At 36.4% G+C, this 22,406-nt stretch overlaps 1 protein-coding gene and 1 long non-coding RNA gene across 6 annotated transcripts in view; one reads left to right on the forward strand and one right to left on the reverse strand.

Annotated features, from left to right (window-relative positions):
- Positions 1–22,406, forward strand: part of LOC124244382 (uncharacterized) — a 68,819-nt gene that overhangs the window by 43,075 nt on the left and 3,338 nt on the right. For all 5 annotated transcript variants that reach the window (XR_006889986.1, XR_006889983.1, XR_006889984.1 and 2 more), the window contains one exon: positions 21,488–21,550. This is a non-coding gene — a long non-coding RNA (uncharacterized LOC124244382). The remainder of the gene's footprint in view (positions 1–21,487; positions 21,551–22,406) is intronic.
- Positions 1–22,406, reverse strand: part of MAP3K1 (mitogen-activated protein kinase kinase kinase 1) — a 74,696-nt gene that overhangs the window by 22,285 nt on the left and 30,005 nt on the right. The window contains exons 2-6 of the mRNA XM_046670870.1: positions 10,975–11,125; positions 7,495–7,695; positions 3,966–4,166; positions 3,422–3,538; positions 2,895–3,043 (exon numbers count right to left, since the gene is read on the reverse strand). Coding sequence (XP_046526826.1) covers positions 2,895–3,043; positions 3,422–3,538; positions 3,966–4,166; positions 7,495–7,695; positions 10,975–11,125 — 819 coding nt within the window. The remainder of the gene's footprint in view (positions 1–2,894; positions 3,044–3,421; positions 3,539–3,965; positions 4,167–7,494; positions 7,696–10,974; positions 11,126–22,406) is intronic.

Below are 22,406 nucleotides of genomic sequence, written 5' to 3' on the forward strand. Positions count from 1 at the left end.
TCTTTTTAGTAGTTTTTTCAGAAGTAAAATCACTCAAGTAGAGAGCAGGGATTAGCAAACTACAAGATGATCAAATTTGCCTGTGGCCAGCTTCTGCAAACAATTTTCATTGGAACACAGCCACGCCCATTCATTCACCTATCGTCTACGGCTGCTTCAGCCACCAGAGCAGAGCTGAGGAGCTGGGACAGAGACCTGACGGCCCTCAAAGCCCCAAGTATTAAAAAGTCATTTGTAATAACACCACCTGTTAATAACTATGAAAATTTTTACTGATTCCAATATTTATGCACCTATAATACCTTTTATATATAAAAATTGAGTTCATGCATGACATACAGTATTTTAACCTGGATTTTATTTCATGCCATTCAATATTCTTCAAAAGCATAATTTTAATGACTGCATGAAATATTCATAACATGGATATAGTTTACCCATTCACTTGCTGGATATTTAATTTGTGGCCAATTTTTCACAATAATACTGTGAGAAACAGGCATAAAATGGAAATCTTGTATATTTCTCAGATTAAAATTTTTTTCTTAAAACAAAAAGTACATTTACAGGATCAATAAATATAAATGTTTTAAAAAGCCTCTTACTTCTCCCCAGAAAGGCTATACTACTTTACATAGGGTGAAGCATGTCCCTAGAAGAACTGAATTGTCTCATTACAAAAGTTTCCACTAATTCTGTAAATAAACTTGGCATCTTATGGTTCTTTTTGGTGAGGAAGATTGGCTCTGAGCTATCATCTGTTGCCAGTCTTCCCGTTTTTGTCTGAGGAAGATGATCTCTGAGCTAACATCTGTGCCCATCTTCCTCTATTTTATGTGGGAAGCTGCCACAGCATGGCCTGACGGGCGGTGCTAGGTCCACACCTAGGATCCGAACCTGGGAACCCTGGGCCACTGAAGCAGAGCATGCAAACTTCACCACTACACCACCAGGCTGGCCCCTTGGCATCTTTTTTTTAATGAGTATTTCCTTAGTTATTAGGTTGACCAAACAATTTTCATATGTTTGTTATCCCCTTGAAATTCTTTTGTAAATATTCTCTTCACACCCTTTGCCCATTTATGCCTATGTTCCTGTTTGCAGCTTTTATTTCTTTGGTAAGGTTTTGTTAATTATTTTTTGTAAGTATATTCAATTTGTTTGTCCTAATTCTGTTTTTTACTGTTTCTTATATACCATTTTAAATTAATACAGTATAATCAGATCTCCAGATAAATTTCTTTTTTTACTGATTTTAGCCTTTAGATATAAAAATTTGATTACATGAAACATTAACCTACTTACCTACACAGTATAATCTCAGTAAATCAAGATTACAACTTTTGTGGTTCCCCCCATGGACATGCTAATCCAAATGAATTAATAAAATCCCTAAATTATGGCCAGCCCATATTTGGAAGGTGCCTTTCTTCATCTTAGAAACTTTCTATTTTAACTTGGGCTACCCAGTTTTAAGCATTTATTTCTTTTCCAAAATAAAAAGCTACAGAAATGTTAGTCAAAATGAGAAAGGCTCTATAATAAGTTTGTGTAAGGAAACAAAGCTCATTTTTTCATTCTATTTATAGGAGACGAGGAGTAAGAGAAAGGGCCCTGAACTAGAAGTCAAGATACTCAGATCTGGTTCTGCCTTTGCTCAAATGAGCTGCTCGACTTCTTTTGGCTTCACTCATCATTGAACCACATAAACTACAGAATCTCTAATGTCCCAAAAACCTTGTAAAATTCTATGATTCTAAAATCAATTTTATTTAACCAAAAATAAGAAAATTCAAACATTTACTTTTTCCACAGATGAAAAAGCCTCTCTCTCAATTCTTTTCTTCACCAGGCCCTTGTCCTGATATCATCACTTTCGATTCTTCATGAATTTTAAAGTATTTACAATACTTAATAGACTGATGGAATGCGGGTGGGACTTAATCACTTAGAGCAGTGCTTCTCAAACTGGGATGCCTTGGGAACATATAGGAGGTGCCCTTGTAAGAGAAGCAGCACTCCTTTATGGATTAATTTTTAAAACCTCATTTTTACATTAAAACTAATACAGAAATCTTGGAAAAGAAAGAAAATTCACATGAATTTTTATGATAATGCTAAAGACTCGAAAAAATTTTCACACCTGTCATTTTGGGCTACATCTCAGAGCCTTCAGGGTTATCAGTTCATTTTTATCAGCAACTAGGCAATGGAAAAGTTTGAGAAGCACCGTAGATTTTAAGTAATAACTGTGATTATAACAGCTACTCTGTTTCTTAATTACAACTGATTAGTCTATTTGTTTAGAAGAGCATACTTATGTTCTCATAGGTGAAACAGCTTGTAATGACCATTCCCTGAAACTATCTATGAAAGCAGTAGTGATGTCATATAATTTTAAAATCCTATATTTGAAAGTGATTTTGGAAAACCACCTTGCCTCATATATAATTTGTAAAAGAACTACAGACATATTCTTTGCACAGTGCCTTAGCTTCATTATCTGCAAAACTGTTAAAAACCTACCTAATGAAGGTGTAGTAAGAACAGAATGAGCAACATAGGTACTTGCACAAAGTAATGATGATAAACAGCAGCCACTTAATATTTTATACCTGCCACCTGATTTTTCTTGTAGAATGGACATTTATTATATTCTGATATTTAAGGTGCTATTTTTCAACACTGTAGTTTTCAGGACAAAAAAATATATGTATAATACATATATATATTTAGATGACATTTAATATTTTTTACCCTTGATTTTTACTTGAAAGCCAAGAACCAACAGTTAAATCACTTTAGAGCAATTAACAAGTAGAAATTAAAAAATTACCCCTAAAATTAAAAAGTAACACTGGATGAATGCTTTTAATTCCTCAGAAAGTACTGACCTGTTTTCTGAACTAGATGTAGAGGTACTAGATGATGACAATGTATGAGAATTTGACATGCGTGAAACAAACTTCTGGATGGTGTTACGAGATGGAGCTTTGATTCTTGAGCTACGCCTACTGTGATATTTCTGGAACAAACTCTCAACCTAACATTGAAAAAAGACAGTAACAATGATATCTGTGCCATAATATACATATGAAGAGTTCTAGAGGTTGAACTGTCTTTTATTTCATACGTTTTTTCATAAAGACAATTTAAGAGCTTCAAAAATAAGAATACATATAGCTTACTAAGGACAATATTTTTATAGCAGGTCAGTGATTACTTTTTTTTTTAGTCTAGGAAAAAAAACTAGTCAATAGATTATAAGAGAACTATTTATAAGCATCAAATAATTCTTATACACCTTCACACCTTCAAAATGACCACTGTCTACTTAAATTTAGACCTCATGGAAAATTTTCAGGAATATACCATAAAAATTTGTTGACAGTTTTACTCTAAAGCATTTATTAAAAACTACCTCAAAATTCTTTAAAGTTTTTCTCCATAACATTGGGTCTGAAGGTTCTAGTTGAAACACTCGGAGCATAACAAATAACAGATGAATACAAAATGTCCCACGTCCGCAGCTGCAGTTCTAAAGAGTTAAAAGAAAACCTATGGGTTAATATATCTATGGTCTATCATAATTCCTAAGTTGATCACTTTTTTTATATTTCAAAGTTTATTATACTTAAGTTTCTATTAATTTGCTTCATTATCCTTATATAATAAAATATATAAGGATACACAAGGAAAGTCTACAGCTATCTCCATGAATTAATTTAGATCTTATTTTTGGTGAATTTATTAAATAGATCAAATCTGTATTCTAAAGTGTATTAAGTCATAGTAAAAACCTTGATATATACATTAAATTAAAATGTTTATTAGCCCCAAAATATATTTTAAACTCACTTTAGTTTACTAAAGAGAATTGGGTGATCTAAATTTAAGAATGTTATAGTGTTTAAATTTGAGTTAGTAGTAGATACTAAGAAAATATAAATGGTAACAAGTCCTACCTGAGGCCCGATGAACACCCGGTATTTATTATCTGGGCTGTCTCCTCCAATGAGAAAAGAGTTGGGTCCTATCTGCTGCAGTAAGTACAGCCTGGCCCGCATCACCTTGTTGACACGGCGGCTTGTTTCCTCGGGGCTGTATGGTGAGAAGCCATCTGGTGAAGGGGCTCTTCGAGGTGGTGTGATTCTACCACTCTGAAACTTCACAACATTGTTTTTTCATTAGGCAAATTGCTTACTTCTTGGAAAGAAACAATTACTGAAAAAACATCATACCAGGTAGCCAGGTAGCATTTTATGTTCTGAAAAAATGCTGCGATATATAATATAATGGGACAAAATGCATTTTGCAAATACTATCCTCTGACATACTCATCATGAGTAAACTTCTAAAGTCTCAGTCATCCCTATAACTAAGGATAAATCTTTGGCAGAGAGAGACAGCCATGTGGTAATTTTACAAATTATAAATACTTGAGTTCTTTGAAAACTATTATGTAAATCAAAATAAAAAGCATAAAAAATATACCTCATAAGCAGACAAAATGACTAGTGATAAAAATTAAACATTCAGTTTCCTAGCTTCCACTTAAGGCATTACTAAATGCTCTTTGCAACTGGTATTTACAAACACTGCCATGGAATTCCTCCCATGGCACACTGTGTAAGAACTAATGGCAGTGACTCTTCCCAGAGTAAGACATCTCACTGGAGGCTGACGGAAACTCTCCTGTGGTGAGGTGATATATGTCACTCTCATCCACTCCAGCGACTCCCCTAGGACTTGGTCTTTCCATTAATACCCAGTGGAAATTCTAGTTCTTTCTGATGCCTAACTGAATGGTTAAAAATGATAAATGTTGGCAAGAACATGAAGCAAATAGAATCCTTATACAGTGCTGGTGCAGCTGCTTCGGAAAACATGTGACCTAGCAATTCCACTCCTAGGTAGAAAGCAAGAGGAAGGAAAAGCTATGTCCACACAGAAACTTGTACACACATGTTCACAGCAGCTTTATTCATAATAGCCGAAAAGTAGAAACAACCCAAATGTCCATGAACTGATGAATGGATAAACAAATGTGTATATCCACACAATAGAATGTTATTCTACAGTTAAAATTGAGTGGAGTACTCACTCAAGTTATACCATGGATGAGCCTTGAAAACATGGCACTAAGTGAAAAAAGCCAGTCAAAAAACCCCACATTATATGATTCCATTTATATGAAATTTCAAGAACAGGCAAATTACATATAGAGTCACAAAGTAGACTAGTGGTAGCCTAAGGCTGGGAGAGATTGCTAATTGGTCTGGGATTTCTTTTTGGGGTTATGAAAATGTTTTAAAATTGATTGTAGTGATGGCTACAACTCTCTGAATACACCAAACACAAATGAATAGTACAATTTAAACAGGTGAATTGTATAGTATATAAATTATATCTCGATAATGCCATTATTTTTTAGTAGGCAGTTACTAAAAAGTAAAAAACCAAAAAAAGTCCACATGCACATGCTATTTGATCTGCTTAGTATTCAGACTATGGGTAAGTTCACAGATGTGCAAAATAATGTATGCATAAAAAATATTTTTGCGGCACTGTTTTTTAGTAATGAAAGGTTAAAAAGGAATATAAATGTCCATTAGTATGCAGTGCATTAAATAAACTATGATTTATCCAGATAATGAAATGCTCTGTAGCTGTTAAAAACAATGAGGGAGTAACTTTGTTTAGCATATATCCCAAAGTGGGGCAGGGGGAGATACAATTCAGTATATACTTGTGGTAGACTTTTACTTTGATGGCCCCCATGAACTACATTTCCCAGTATATGCACCCTTGTGTAGTCCCCTCCCACAGTGATTCTGGATTTGAGCATGCAACTAGCTTTGGACAATAAGGCATTAGCAAACATGATGCAAATGGCGACTTGATAAGAGCTTCCATGTTGGGACTTGCCCTCTTGAAACTCTTGTGGCTTTTTTTTTTTTTTTGCTTAACAGAAGTTTATCATCTTATAGTTCCAGAGGCTAGAAGTCCAAGATCAAGGTTGTTATCGGGGTTGGTTCCTTCTGAGGGCTGTGAGAGAGAATCTATTCCATGCTCTCTCCTAGCATGAAACACTTCGTGTTGCAACCCAATTTCCATGCTATGAGGAAGACATGCCAAAAGACCCCAACTGTACTAGCGTCCTAGCTGAAGCATCAGATATGTGAGTGAATAAGCAGTCTCGGATACTGTAGCTTCAGCAGATGCGATGGGGAGCAGACACTGAGTGAGTCTTGCCCAATTTGCAGATTCATGAGCTAATAAATGATCGCTCTTGTTTTAAGTTAAAAAAAAATAGCTAATTTAAAAGTCTGTCAACATAAAGCCAATAAATGCTGTTGGGTATCTTGGGCTTTACTGTAAAAAATTTTACTTAAAATTTACTTTTTGAAGGATTTATATGCTTTAACAACCTTAGATTTGAGGAAAACCAAATCTTCCCCTTGTGGTCACTAACTCAATCATTTTTCCATTCACTCATTTGCTCTTCAAGGTTAGAAAGTAAGTTTTAACTTGCATTTCTGCCACTAGAATTCTCTTTCTCAGAAAGTTAGTATCTGTCTTTTTGTAAATCTCTTTGATGTCTGGCTTAATATAGAAGACAGCTGGAGTCTCACTGATGCTTCTGCATTCATTCTGCTGTGATATGATGCTTTGGTTATCACAAAGAAAATCTGGCCTCATGCAGATATGTAACTCGAAAAGGTATTTTAATAGCCTTTTCAAATAATTATGAATATTCTTCTTTGACACTACACCAAAGAAGTAGTTTCTTAAAGGAGGCTGTAACGTGGAATCTGAAACCACATCAACAAACTTTTCCTACTATTATATTAAAATCCAGATAGTATAGCCTACATACTTTGAATGGATCATTTACCCAAGAATGATTTTGTTTCATCATGTGCTGGTGATTTGGAAAATAGTGGTTCACTAAGTTTTGCAGATCTTTCAAATGTTCCACATTTCAGTGTATCACATTTGATAGTATCACCAATCTCATTAGTCTAAGTATTGGGAAACCATCAAGCTTACAGTGGTAGATGGGAGTTTTCCAAAATTCTAATTTTTGCTTGAAATCTCAAATTTTACCACTGGTGAAAAAAAATTTCAGTTGTTTTCCTTGAAGTAAGTTTCACTTAATTCATCTTAAAGAAAATGTCTGTCAAGTACCCAAGTGAAAAATACAATTTCTGTTCTCATAGCTTTAATTCAGGTGAATGCACTAGCAGCTTTACCCACCACTGTAAACGTCAGAGCAGTCAAAGAGGCAAATAACATCTCAGTTTTATTACAAAATTAGTTTGACCTAATGGATCCACAGAAAGGGTCTCAGGACCTGCCCTCTCCCTACAACCAATGGTCTGTGGACCACATTTTGAGAACTGCTGCTTAACAGATGGCTAGTCAATCTAGCCAATCTTTTCTGTCTAAAAACTGTAGACACTTAACATATTTGTTGAAACATTAACTTACAGGCACGGGGGAAACCCTTTTTCTTCTTACTCCAGGAGATTCTGATTTCACTGTGCGACCTGATGGGGAGCTGCCAGGGGAAGGACTGCGTCGGCCTTTGGGAGCTGGTGAAGCGGTGCTTGCCTGGCCCTCTCCTTGAGACTCAGTTGCCAAGTTATTAATTTCAGATCCATCTCCTTTAATAGGGATTGGTTTTACCACCTAAATTAAAATTCCAATATTTTGATTACTTAAAAATATGAAAAATAAGAAAATTTGAACATAATAAATGAACTCAATGAGTTTTTATTATGTAATATTATACAAATATAACAGACAACATAACAACTTTTATTTAGTATTACTTTAAGCCGTAAATGTAAGACTATTTTTACCCAGACGGATTTCAGTCATTTAAGCTTTATCACTAGTTAAAACGTTACCCTGCATAATTTTAGAATTTGGTGTTATCTGTTATTATGTGCCCTAAATGACTTAATATTCAAAATCAACAATCAAAGATTAGTAAACAAATGTGAAAAATAAGCACTTATAACTTCTACAGTTAATTTATTCAACAAGATTAAAGTAGATTTTTTTTCATTTGTATTGAAAAAATGCAGGATCTTTTTTTTCCTTTGCCCCAAAGCCCCCCAAGTACATAGCTGTATATTCTAGTTATAGGTCCTTCTAGTTTTGGCATGTGGGACGCCACCTCAGCAGGGCTTGATGAGTGGTGCTAGGTCTAAGCCCAAGATCTGAATCAGTGAAACCCTGGGCCGCCAAGGCAGCACGCATGAACCTAACCACTTGGCCATGGGGCGGCCCCCCAAAAATGCAGGATCTTGAAAACAATACTGGGCATATTTAAAGTGCTCAAATAGTCTGATAGATTACCATAAGACCTTTTTTTCCCCAATATTATATTACAATAGATAGTTTAAACATGTATTTCAGAAACACCAAAAGCAGCTAGAAGTTTAAAGATCAATCTCTCAAGCAGAAATGCAGTCTACAAGATCTGCTGTTTTAACCTATTAGGGCCTTCAGACCTAACTGAAGCTATGACACAAAAGGCCAAACTCTGTAGCCTTAGAACATCAAAGCTCAGCAGACCTTTCTCCCACTACTTCTGTTCTGCTAGGCAATCGCTGTGCCCAGCAAACATGGCTCACCTGTCCTCTTCCTGGGCTGTCATTTACATTCTCCCTCCTAATCCACATCTCCAGCCAGCACTGCCCCAGGCATAACTTCACCCAGTGAAAACCTACCCATCTTTTAAGGCTTGGTCAAAATCCTTCGTAAATACCTTTTATTAAGGTAATTCTTCCTCTTTCCTAAGTCCTTATTTGCTCTTCTGCCTATCCCATGCATTTGGCACATAGTCACAAACTGCTTTGTGATATTTCATGCCTTACTTTATTTTTATTTATTGCACATAATTCTTACTTTCACAATCAGAGATATTTATGCCTCACATATTTCAAGATGGATTTGCTGTAACTTACATAAAACATAATAAAAACAAACAAAATCAGACCTCCCAAATAGACTATAAAATTCTTAAGGAAAATCTAAAATCTATAATCTGTAACATGTAGAGTGGTATAATGGAGCTCAAGAACTATGTGTTATGTAATTTATTTCACAAATCTATTCCCTCTTTACCACTGTCCTATACACTACACAGATAAAGTAATTAAGTATTTGGTGGAAAAGGGACAGTGAGAAAAAACAAAATTTGGTCTTAAGATAAATGGATGTTCTTAGTTCATATGAAATTTTTTTTGAGGAGGATCAGCCCTGAGCTAACATCTGCTGCCAATCCTCTTTTTGCTGAGGAAGACTGGCCCTGAGCTAACATCTGTGCCCATCTTTGTCTACTTTGTATGTGGGACGCCTACCACAGCATGGCTTGCCAAGCAATGCCTTGTGTGCACCCGGGATCCGAACTGGCGAATCCCGGGCCACAGAAGTGGAACAAACGTGTGCACTTAACCGCTGCGTCACTGAGCCGGCCCCAAGAGTTGACTTCTTTTTAAAAAGTTCTGATTTCTTCTCAAAAGATTCACTCTCCACCAGCTCAAGGAGCTCCAGAAAGCAGCATGTTCAAACTTCAGATGACTTTAATTGTTCAAAAATTCTTCTTTATATTAACTGGGTATAAATTTGCCACCTTCTATAGGATGTTTCAATAGAACTTTCTCTTTTCTAAGAAAATCCTTAATTTCTTCATCTTCATCTTCTGACATAATTACTAAAAATGGTGAGGCATTCTCACCATACTACTTTATATGACGAATAAGTGGAAGATATGTGGAAGCTTAGCTGGAAAGTCAAGGACTCATGGGTAACATGGCAGTTTAAAAAGCTGGTCTATAAAGGAACAATTAGATATATTCTCTATTAGCTCCAAGAGTTAGAACAAGTGGGTAGAAAGACGGACTGCAGCTCAATGATGAGCAATGTCTAGAATCTCAGGGGTTTTTGAGATATTTAAGAAGCTAGTTAGTACTAAATGTCTAACAGAACTTCCCGAGATGATAGAAATGCTCTGTAATTGCACTGCCCAGTTACAGATGCCTCTAGCCACAGGTGGCTACTGAGTATCTGAAATGCGGCTAGTGTGACCAAGGAACTAAATTTTTACTTTGATTTACATTTAATTAAATTTAAAATTAGATAGGCATATGGAATGAATGTGGGGCTAGAGGATCATTTGGTAGGGGTGTAGTTTAGAGGTTTCCAAATGAGTGGTTTGCTCAGTAACTTTTATGATTATACCCTCCCCTTTTGCCCCTCAAAACACACACACACACACTCCCCAATGAATCTTAAATTGTCATCTCTGTTTATAAAGAACAAAAAACAAACAAAAACTTGCTGGTAGAGACTGGCACTGGGCCACTGTAACTGAGATCTCCTTCTTCCTTTATAAGAATGAAGAAGCACATTTCATAGTATTCGTATACTTTAAAAGGAATAGCCATGGCAAAGGATAGAGTAGGCCTGCCTTTCCTAACCTAGGAATCTAGGTTTTCTTTTCCCAAACCCTGGGCATCTTTCTAATTTATCCCAAACCCCATCAGTTTATTTAATTTTTTCTGCTTTCTTGGAAGATTTCTGGAATTAAGATCCTTGCATCCTACCTTAGAGATAAAACAGCAAAATAAAATTGGAAAAACTGCTTTTCTTTTTAAAAGTTTAAGTACAATATAAATCTCTAATAAAAGGATTTTAGATACTGACATTAGAGGGCAGTGTTGCTTTAAGCATTACCTCCCACCCAGCCAACCAATTTAGTTCCTAGAACAGTTTAAGTTGCTTAATAAGCAGAGTTTTAGGTATGTTTTGTTCCAAGTGGCTAGAATATCAAGCAAATAAAAGTACTGCATTTAAAATGAAGGGGAGGGGAAAGCTTAGAAGAGAATTTATTTATGCTTTATTTTCCATTTCCTCCTATGCTTTCTTCCTTATGGAAGGTCACCCACAGCCACTCACCACAGGGCCTCTCCTATTTCTCCTTTCCAGCCATTCGTGCTTCCAAGCTGGCATACAGGTTGCCTTCAGTTTCTCCCTGATCATTCGTTCTTCTGGGCGATCTTCCATCTTGTGCAATCCCTTGAGAGTTTCTTTATTCTCCATCTCTCGACTAAAATGGAGGGAGAAAAAAGGAGTATGAGATTTATATAGGAAAAATAATTTCCAAGAACAAATAGATCAGTATGGTTCTATTTTATACTTTCAATGGACATGTAGGTAAAAAGATAGCTGCTTTTTTAAAAACCCCCAAAATATGTCAAATGAGTGGTTTGATGGCAGCTTAACAGTTATGAGCAAGGTATAAAAATATCATTGTGAATGATATACTAATATGATATACTGATGATCATACTAATATGGTATACTAATATGCTAATTGTGAATCATTATGAATACTGTGAATCATATACTAATCTATTGTTGAATGTTGCCTGATTACATGAGTTTAATAATGCCTTTTGAAAGAAAAGTTCTATTTAGAAAGGGCAGGCTTACTAATAATATTAAATACAGACTGTGTTTCTAGGTAGTTAACAAAAAGGATACTAAGACATTAAGTACGATATTAACAAATACACTGGTGACAATTGCATTGTTTCTAATTACATCACTCTAACATACTCAAGTACATAACAGACAAATATTTGGAAGAGTATTTTACTACCTTGTATCCCAGGATTTCCAACAATTTAAGTCAATATAGATAAAATCTGGCAGATATGCTCATTTTCTGAAATAAACTAAATAAATATTTAATAAGCTAGGTGAAATCTAACCACATCTTCTATGACCCCACAATATTTTTTCAAAGCCTACATGATTAAATTTGTATTCTCAAAACAATAATTCCACCACAAAGCATTTGGGGTACTCCATATAAAAAGAATAAAAATTATCTGGTATGAACATTTTAACCTTTACTCCAGAATACAATGTGGAGTTATCAGAATAAAATAATCTGTAGCTAGTAACTTTTGATAAGTAATTCTACAAAGCCAAACAGGTTAAGCAGCCGCTAATTTCAAAATACACTCACATCCACATGTGGATGTGTACAACACATAATATGCATATGCATCAATTTTAAACCTTGGTTCAAATGGAAATAGTTAAAGCAACTGCCCTCTGAAAGAAGTAAAAATTTAAAAAATAGCTAACTATTATAAATAATTCAGTAACTATTTTGGAAATTCTATAAAGCTACAATACAGTGATTTTGCTACACTGACAGAAAAAGGAAATACTAAGGAAATATCAGAGATGATAAGCGCAAGCTTACTAAAAAGTCAAATTTAAACTCCTCTAGGAATTTTCCAGCTAATCCTAACTATAAAGCAGCAGCAGCTTCAGAGAACAAGCAAAAAATCTACTTAAAACTAAATATGCACTAGAAAGGAAACAGTTAACTGGCTTTACTGAAACATCATTACTATGAGAGGAGTGGAAACCAATATGGTAAATACCTCTGTGCCAGAGACTGGCCTACATATTTTTAGGAATGCAAAGAGCATATAACATTCAAAACTTGCAAATTAAGACCATATACAGCCATGTCACTTAACGATGGGGATATGTTCTTAGAATTATGCTGTTAGGCGATTTCGTCATTGTGAGAACATCACAGAGTGTACTTACACAAACCTATATGGTATAGCCTACTACACACTAGGCTAGATGGTACTAATCTTACCGGACCACCCTCACTGACTGAAACACCATTATGTGGCGCATGACTGTAGTAGAATATTTCCACTACAGATGAAAAAATAGTGTCACAAAGAAAGAGGCAATATGAGAAGAAAAAATATAAATGAAAAGAAAGAGAGGTAGACTATTTACTTAGAAGTGTTTGGTTGTTTTTCCTGCTCTGATTATACTGTAAAATATAAATGTTAGGGTTGGGTGGGAGGAGAGGGAGGGAGGAGAGGGAAGGGGAAAGAAAAGGAGAGGAAAAGAAGGAGGTCGAGGGAAGGAAGAGAGGCTAAGGGATGGGGAGGGGGAGGAAAGGGAGAGGAAAGGAGGAGAGAAAGGGGGAGGGAGGAGAAAGAAATATTTTCCCCCAAATTCATCCTGCTCAGTCAGTACTTACCCAGGGAAGCTCAGATTTATAGGCAATGGAATTTATGGGCTGACTGCATACCAAAAACTCACAACTCTATAGTTTGAAAAGCAAACGCTTTCTCCTTCAGTAACAATGTCGCAAGGCATGGCTAGATTCCCAGGCTGGTTCTCAAAAATTAAGTCACCTTGTGGAACTACAGTGCATTTCTACACCAGAAGCTCTGGCACTCCCTGACAAAGGTGCTTATCTTCCGTCTGTCCTACATGTCTCTCCTCCCCCAAATTTACTTTATGAATATCTCTTCTCCATTCTGTATTTTCAGTCTCTCTCTCCTGGGCACCCACCCAAACATGCAGAGGACTCTCCTTGTCTAAACAAATCTTCCTGGATGATGCGGCCTCCTTAAAGTTGACATGATTTGCCTCTTTCCTTACCACTTGTTTGAAAACACCAAAATCTTTTAAACCAATTTCTTATTATAAATAATAGAGGATAGGCATCCTAGTAGCTCAATCTAAGACTATTTCTTTACAATAAATGCCCTGAAATGGAATTGCTGAGTCAAAAAGTACACAAATGAAGACTATGGTAACATTGGCTAATTATTTTCAAGAAAACGTATCTTCCATTCACAATCCCCCAGGTCAAGCTGCCAACTTAGTTGGTCTGAACTGGCAGCTGACTCCTAAGAGGGCTACTTCACATTGAATCCTGTCCAACCCAGGCTTCACAGTGCTGCCAGAGTCGCTTCCCCCATTAGAATGCTCCAGTGGTCGCCTTCTGGGCTTAGACTAAAATCCAGAATGTTTAACAAGGCCTATGAGGCTCTGTACCATCTGGTCTTACCTTTAGTGAAGTCGCCCAGACCCCTCCCCACCCTTCTATTTCTTTCACTGCCTAAAAAACACCTTCCCTGCTCAGGGCTTTTGCAGGGGCTGTTTCTTACTTGTCTACTTTTCACCTTGTTAATTTCCACCCACTCTAGCTTTTCTTCAACTCCTCAGAGAATCTTCCAATCTCAATCAGGAATCCCTAGCTCCATTCCCTCACAGCACTGTACTTTTCCTTTAAAGTGCTCATCGCAGTTTGCAAACCTATTCCTCTTCCCCCATGAACTGTAACCTCCATGAGGGCAGGGATCAGTGTTTTATCCATCGCTGTACACCCAACATCTAACAATGTCTTGCTTATGATAGGTATTCAAACATATATTAAATGAATGATCATTTATTAACATCTTTGGCAGCCCTAAAGACCCTTCTGGTTTTAAAATTTAATGTCTACTCATGTTATTTAATCTTTTTATAGTTCTGTATTTAATTAAGACTAAATTTGCAATTTAGATGCTATTCAGAACAATTCTTGTTGCTCCTAAATTAATCTGCAAATGTAAACCAGTGTTCTTTCTTATGTCTTCATTAAGTAATAATTATATATCTTTAATTCTAAAATGTGTATGTTTTCACATTTTTATTTCTGAAATCTGAATGCTTCTTATAATCAAATGCTGTTATAATTTAATCGGCAGAATTTTCTTATTCCCTTTCTTCATGGTATATAAAATAACAGTACAATTTACAACCAATTGGATTTTATATTCAATAAAATATATAGTAAATCCTATTCTACTTGCCAGGAAAAAAATCATACCTACTCAGTTTCATTTGTCTCTGAAATAGAAACCAACCTAGGAAGAAAAACAAGTTTTTCTTACATATGTTTATTGTTTTGTTATAATCCTAACATACAGTCTTCATAGATCAACTATATTTGGGCTTTTATTTTTACCAGATATATGTGTTTGGGGGTATGTGTGCATGCGTATATAGCAGTGATTTGTCATCTTATCCAATTAATATTATAGCTATAGCAGGAAATACACATATATATTTAACACACACTTATCTAAACAGATAGTTGCAAAATCACCAGAATATCAGAGAGCCTCTAATCCTTTTTGGTTAAACATGAGTGTTTTGGAGAGTTATTTCTGCCTTATCTATTACCTACAACCGTACCTATTATTTTAACTGAAATAATGGCTTATATCTTTCTGACTTTTTAGCAAAACATACATAGATGTTTCAGGAACTACTTTGAAGACTTAAAAAATAAACAGAATTTTAGCCAGGTAATATGAGAAACTTAAACACTGTCACAGATTAAGCTTTATCTTCCTTTTCTGTTTATTTAGAAAACATAGGTTTCTTGCTTTTTTTGGTTTCTAAACACACCTCAGAAGGAATTTGTGATTGACCTAGAGCTTCAAAGAACCTTTCTCCCTTGAGGGTAGGTTTGTAGTTCTAGTCTCTTTCTAGACCTACGGAATTTACATGCTAAAAAATGAGATGCTTCAATGGCCCCTTCTCAGTGAAGCCACTTGCTCCCAGCCATTGCTGACTGGACAGTCACTCTTACAGATCTCCCCTCCCTTGATTTCTAGGAGATGATTTTTTTTTCCCTAGCTCTGCTTCTAATACTCTGACTAACCTCATCAGTACCAGACTGTTGTCCTGGAGTCCCTTATATGCCAGCCACTGCCCTATTCTCACAGCACTAAAATACTCCCTTCTTAAGCACACCAAGATATTTCATACCTCTCTGCCTTTGCAGATGATTTCTTTCCTGACAGGAATACCTTTGTCATTCCATCTGCCTTCAGTAAAGAATTTCTTACCACCATTCTACAGCTGTCAGCCACTCCTTCCCAGTATGCTAATATTAATTATAATACAGCATAAACTCAAGTGTCTGTGTAAGTATCTGCTTCCCTCTCCACATTGGGAGCCCTTCCAGGAGAGGCTATAATAGCTTATTCATTTTCCTCTCATCAGTGCCAAATGTCCTGGATAGGCAGAGGGCCTATCCAGCCACAGCCAGCTCCTCTTCTGAGGATGGTGCTCAGGGGCACCATGCTTTGTACACGTGAATCCATCCCGCAGCCCACAGTTGGCTGGGGCAAGAATGTGCCCTGGTCCAAAGACCTTCTATACTGAATGGTACTGAACATCTTAACCAGGTCTTCTCTCTATGGGAGTTTGAATGCAGGCTACACGGACAGTGTCACTGCAGGAAGAATGGCACCAAAATAGAGAAAAAGAGCAAAGGAGTAAGTATGAGCAATGAGACAGAAATAGCGAGAAGAGAGAGACATTAGTCAGAAGGAAGATGCTGGTAGAGATGGAGAGAAGGGAAGACGCAATAAAAGTAAACCTATGAGGTGTACTTGGGTTCCCTGACACGCTGTCAGACGATCAGAGCTACTTTATGCCTCCCTGGGTAGTAAGTAACCAAGTTCTCCAGAGGCCGCGTGTACGTGCTGCAATGGAGGAAACTGCATGGGCCCTTTCCTTTGCACTGAAATAAACCCTAACGTGTCTTTCTTCCCTGCAATTCCAAAAAGCCTGACTAAAACACTAATTCAGCATGCTGTCCTGGCACATAGAGGATATCTGATAAATACTCAAAATTAGAATCCTACCAAGTTTACTACAGTTTTTTAAAGGTATTTCTTAAATGGTTCATCTTTAGCATGCAAATATTAGTCAACAACTAGTGATATGGAGAACTAACTGCTAGACTTCCATCATAATAGAAGAAGTCATGCCAGACAAGTAGGTGCTGTACATGTGTTAACTTACTTCACTCTCCCAACAACCCTATGAGGTTGGTACCATCTGAGGCCTGGAGAGGCTGGGTTACATGCCCAGGGCCACACAGTCTGTAAGTAGCAGGACCAGAATTCAAACCCTGGTCTGTCTGACTCTGAAGTTTGTGTTCTTCATTGGTATGGGAGGTCACCGTCAAATCTGATTTTGCTTTTACAAGTTAGCATCAGATATCTGTTTGATAAGAATACAAAGAAGTTTAAACAAGTTTTTACAATGGTGACTATTTTAAGAATTAAAGAAGGACATTAATTCTATTCACTAGAAGAGCACTTCACTGTAACAGGAGTAACAAAGACTATATGATCACAGGAAATCTTTCTGGAAATTAATGGGGTTTTAGCCTTGGTATACATAAAGATTTCCAGAACAGCTTAGATTATGGATGACTTTATATAGAGAGAATCTCAATTCTCACAGTGTCCAAGGAACCTCACGGAACCCTGCAAAATACACTGCATTATTTGGGACAAGCTCAATTCAGAGCCACCCAACTGAGGTCCACCTGTGAAGTTCTCATAGCAGCAGGAATTCACGTACTAAAACCCACCAGCTTTATTACTGAGAGGAGAGGAGAGTAAGGGAAGAACCATCTTTCAAAACAAAACTAGCCCATGTGGAACCCTTAAAATTTAAGTTTCTGAGTAACAGGCAAGAGAAGGAATGACTGCGGCAAGGGTGGGGAGAGTGTGTGGTGGAGCACAATGGCTAACAGCAGAGGCTAACAACCCCTTACCATGGTCAGGGCACTGTGCTAACTGCTCCACGTGGGTCATCTCAGTCAACTCTCATGAGATGGGACTCTGATATCCCATTGGCAGGGAAGAAAAAAGACAAGGAGGTTAAGTTACATGTCCAAGGTGATAAAATCTATATGTGAAAAATACAGGATTTAAACTCGGATATGAATGATTCCAAAGTCTCTTGTTTCCTATGGGGCAAAAGGAAAATGAGTATTTACAAGTGCTTAAAATTTGCTGACCCAGATCTGAGGGCAAAAAATCTGTATCTCGATACTGGAACAACTCTGTTTTCCCGTAAGAAAATTTCTCCAGAGATATATCGTTATTGGCAACTGCTGGCCTTTTCCCTCTTCTGAGCAAGAAGGATTAAATAAAATCATTGGTAAGGGCAACGCTTCCATCTTTATGTAACGTAACTTTTACAATATATCTAATTTTACATAAGAAATAATAGTATATAAAAATGGCTCATATTATGAAAATCAGTCCCCAAAAGATTTTATTCCAGGTTATGCTCAGTAATATGTGACCCTGAGAGCTAAATATGGCATAACTCCTATTTATTTACAATGAGAAACGGGCAACGTTTTTTTTTCCCCATACAGAGTAAACATCCTCTCTTTAGCACAACAAAGGACTGTCATTTCTTAATATGGGGATGGCCATGGTATAATCAGTTTTATAATATGTTCAACCTCTATCAGAAATCTTTATCAGGGGGAAAAACTATTTCTAGTTTGTGTGCAAACCTTCGTATTTAGTCCTTTGAGGGATACAGGCACAGAATTTCACCCTCAAAATGTTCATGGTCTGGTTAACTACACCAAAAGTTCAATAATATAGGGGTAAAATAACGAGAGCAATAATATAACATTATCAACAATGATTATACACAGTTTAATACCACCTAAGTAATTTTGATTGACTCATATTTAGAAATTATTCTAAATTGTCACTAAAAGTCAATATATCTGACACCATGGGTTAGTTTCTATTAAAATATCATCCCATTTGAGTTTTAACATTAAAATTATTCTCCAGTAAAAATTATAGGATTTTTGAAAAGTAGAACATGGTATAGAAACACAAAGAGTATATATGAAATTAACCAAAATTAAACCAAAAGAGTGTATTAATGGATAATCACAAAGCAAATGCTCACTCACTAGCTGACGTAAGCCAACTAGACAGAAAGCGCAAGTTCTCTGAGGGCAGGGCCTTTCCCTGGGCACTTCCTGCCTGCAGTTACAAAGAAAGCACCCACAGCAACAGATGCCAGGGGCGCAATAAACAATTGCTGATTCTGAGTCAGAGTAGCTGGTTATCACTTCTGATGAACAAAGATCCAGGAATTAACACCATGCAGATGTTGCACCTAGCACACACAATCGACACACATCGCCCATTTAACCCATAACTTCTACCACAAATTAGTGTCTTTGGGACATATAAACAATTTCAAAGAGAACAGGAAGAATATTCAAAAAGTTTCCTACTTCTAAATTACTAATTTGTAAAAGATTGGTTTAACAATCATTGTGCAAACATAATGAGGGAGTGTGCAAAAGGCAGAGAGCTACTAGACAGTATCAAACCATTCTTAAGGTAGTAACTCTATTTTTTTTTTTTTTGAGGAAGATTTGCCCTGAGCTAACATCTGCTGCCAATCCTCCTCTTTTTGCTGAGGAAGACTGGCCCTGAGCTACCATCCATGCCCATCTTCCTCTACTTTATATGTGGGATGCCTACCACAGCATGGCTTGCCAAGTGGTGCCATGTCCGCACCAGGGATCCGAACCAGCAAACCCTGGGCCACCAAAGTGGAACGTGCGAACTTAATCGCTGTGCCACCAGGCTGGCCTTCTATGGAATTTTTTTTACAGTAAATTACCTCTGACCTAGTCTATAGAGTAAACTATGTGCCTCAAAGTCTTCCTTTAGAGAAGACAAGTGAATCAAAAAGAAAACTGTATTTTAACTGTATAGTTCTCCTATACTATATGTAATATGTATGCTAGAAATGTATGAATATATTTAAAGCAATTGATATTCTACAGAATACTGAATGAAACTCTAAGGGATTGATAAGTAAATTATTACTGGTAATTATAAATCAGTGTGCTAAAAATTTAGACACCATTAAAATATATTTTTAAAAGGTACATAAAATATTTATAACTACCAACTAGACACCATTATGATAGTGATAGTGAACAGAGGATACATTATTCAGTGAAGAAAGAAAAAGGATTCTAGGTTTTCTTTTATGAGTCACATTTTTGTTTAAATCCATTCAAAACTGTTTTATGATTAAAAGGCAACTTTCCTGATCACAGATATTCACAGAAATATTCAAATATGAATTTGATAAAACTGCCTTGCAGGAAAAGTAACTCTTGTGAGATTAATATACAAACATTGTGGATAGACTTCAAGAGCTTCCAAAGTTATTGACAGGTTTAAGGTAAAACACCACAGCTAGACTTTCAAGTGGACATGCCTATGTATGAGTAAATATCATCAAACTAAAGGGGCTGTGGTTCCTGTGGCTGAAACCCAGATAAACTTTAAAGATGCAATGCAAAACAATTTTCTAAATCACTTCTTTTTTTTATTTTTATTTTTTTTAAAGATTGGCACCTGGGCTAACAACTGTTGCCAATCTTTTTTTTTTTTTCTGCTTTATCTCCCCAAACCGCCCCCGTACATAGTTCCATATCTTAGTTGCAGGTCCTTCTAGTTGTGGGATGTGGGACGCCGCCTCAACGTTGCCTGATGAGCAGTGCCATGTCCGCGCCCAGGATCCGAACCCTGGGCCGCCGCAGCGCAGCGCACGAACTTGACCACTCGGCCACGGAGCCGGCCCCTAAATCACTTCTTAACACCTGCCTAGTCCTAGAAAGAATATAGAGCAGCAATGCAAAACTTGGTTAAGATGTTTCCTTCATCCATGTCCCTCAGAAATGTAGCTGGCCCGTTCCATTAAAAGCTACCACATTCAAGTTATTAATGTACAACAAACAAATCAGTCTAATATGCATTACTGATGACATCACCCAATAATGGAATTGAGATGTTCTATCCAAATCTGGAAAAAGAATCATTCTTTCTTCTATATGTCTTAATAGATGAAATAAAAATCAGCAAATTTATATAAGAATGAAACTAATTATGTATACTTTATCAAGCCAGGGAATATATAAAATAACAATCGTATGTATTGACAAGTATGTAACTGATCAGTCAAGAAATTGTCAAAATCCAATAGAAGTTAAAACTTGCCAGGAGTAAGATAATTCAGACAGCTCAAATTTACAGCAAAATTCAGAGGGAGGCGGAGGAAAGTAGCTATGCAGAGACACTCAAGAATATGCAATGACTATTAAAATTGATAAGAATTTTAAAGAAAACTAAAGGAAATAAGATGAATGAAGTTAGTAATCAGGTTAGTAAGGAAATGAAAATCCTAGATTAGCAACTTAAAATCAGAAAATATTATTTTTAAAAAAGCTGTTGAGGAGAAAAACCAGAGAAGGTAAGAGCAGACACGTCTTCAAGTTAACACCCCTCATATGTGGGTATAAAAGAAAACAAATTAGACTACAAAGTGAAACCAACACACTGTCAGTTCTATAATGACTTAAGACTCAAGTTCAATGAAATTCACTGACTTATCACAAATTATGAACTAAAATTTGATGGTAATATTTATGCAGACAAGTGAAAATTATAAAAAATGGTCAGAATTGGACAGAAATGTGTTTTGTGATTCTGTAAGATTCACCATCTCACAAAACATATGAAAATCTTAACAGAAAAACAGTGAATGCTGTTCTGCTACCAATGATAAAACAAATGGACTGAAACATTACCTGCTGTCACTAGAATGTTTACAACTTAAACTAAATATTTTTCAAAAATCTCTCTCTTACTCATCAAAGTAATCACCTTTGTAACAATATTTCTAACTACTACTCTTCTTCCACCCATCTTCCCAGGGGGAGAGATGCACACTACCCTTTTCTTCTCAATATGAACTCGGAAGATCTACAGGGTTTAAGGTAAACTATTTTCTGGGAGCCCCATGTTTACAGGAGTTTAAGACCAATATCGTCCCATTTCTCATTTGATCCTTTCCAACAAAAAGCCATGGAAGCTTCAAATACTTTTAATCCTGTAGGCTAGTATTCTTTTGATATTCAGTGCCAAAAATTCCACTGTTTATTCCTCCCTTTGTTGTGTCCTTGATACTTGACGAAGAACCTTTAGAAACCTTTGGGGAAAAAAAAGGGACGTATGAGCATCCTCTTCCTTAAGGATTGCTGAAGATAGATCAGTAAGCAAGGAAAAGGATGCTAATTTTTTCCAGTATTTGGCTAAATGTGTATTTCCTTTTGAGAATTCCCCTTTCGTGCTACTTGACAAATCTAGGGTTGGAAATGTCTAGAAGACAAGTGATGCATAAATGTAGTGAGCTTTTACACTACATTAGAAAAGTAGATCCAAACTCCCTACGCTGCTACCGTTGGGCAGTTTTCAGCAAATCAATGCGTCCTGTCCTCCATCTAAGTGCACTGGTACAAAGCAGGTATTCAGGGGAAAGACGGCTGCTTCCTCACCATTTTGGTTTTCATCAAAAATATCCCAAGTCAGTGTTATGTGGAGGCTCTGGTGTATGTTTTTCTTTGGAACCTTCTCCAGTGGATCTGTGACTACATTTTTACTAAGTCAATTATCTTTAAAGAAATGAGGTAGTTCAGTTTGAGTAGTATTCTAAGAGATCAAATGAACAAAGCTAATAATTGAGAATATTCCCCCTTTTTTTAAAGTTAATTTAAAGTTAAAAATGTAACACTGAGTGAGTACCTTCTACGTTAATGAAAACCCTTAGATTGTTTCTAATGTTCCCAGATTAAC

This window comes from Equus quagga, chromosome 9 (genome assembly GCF_021613505.1).
Source record: "Equus quagga isolate Etosha38 chromosome 9, UCLA_HA_Equagga_1.0, whole genome shotgun sequence".
Taxonomy (NCBI): Eukaryota; Metazoa; Chordata; class Mammalia; order Perissodactyla; family Equidae; genus Equus; species Equus quagga.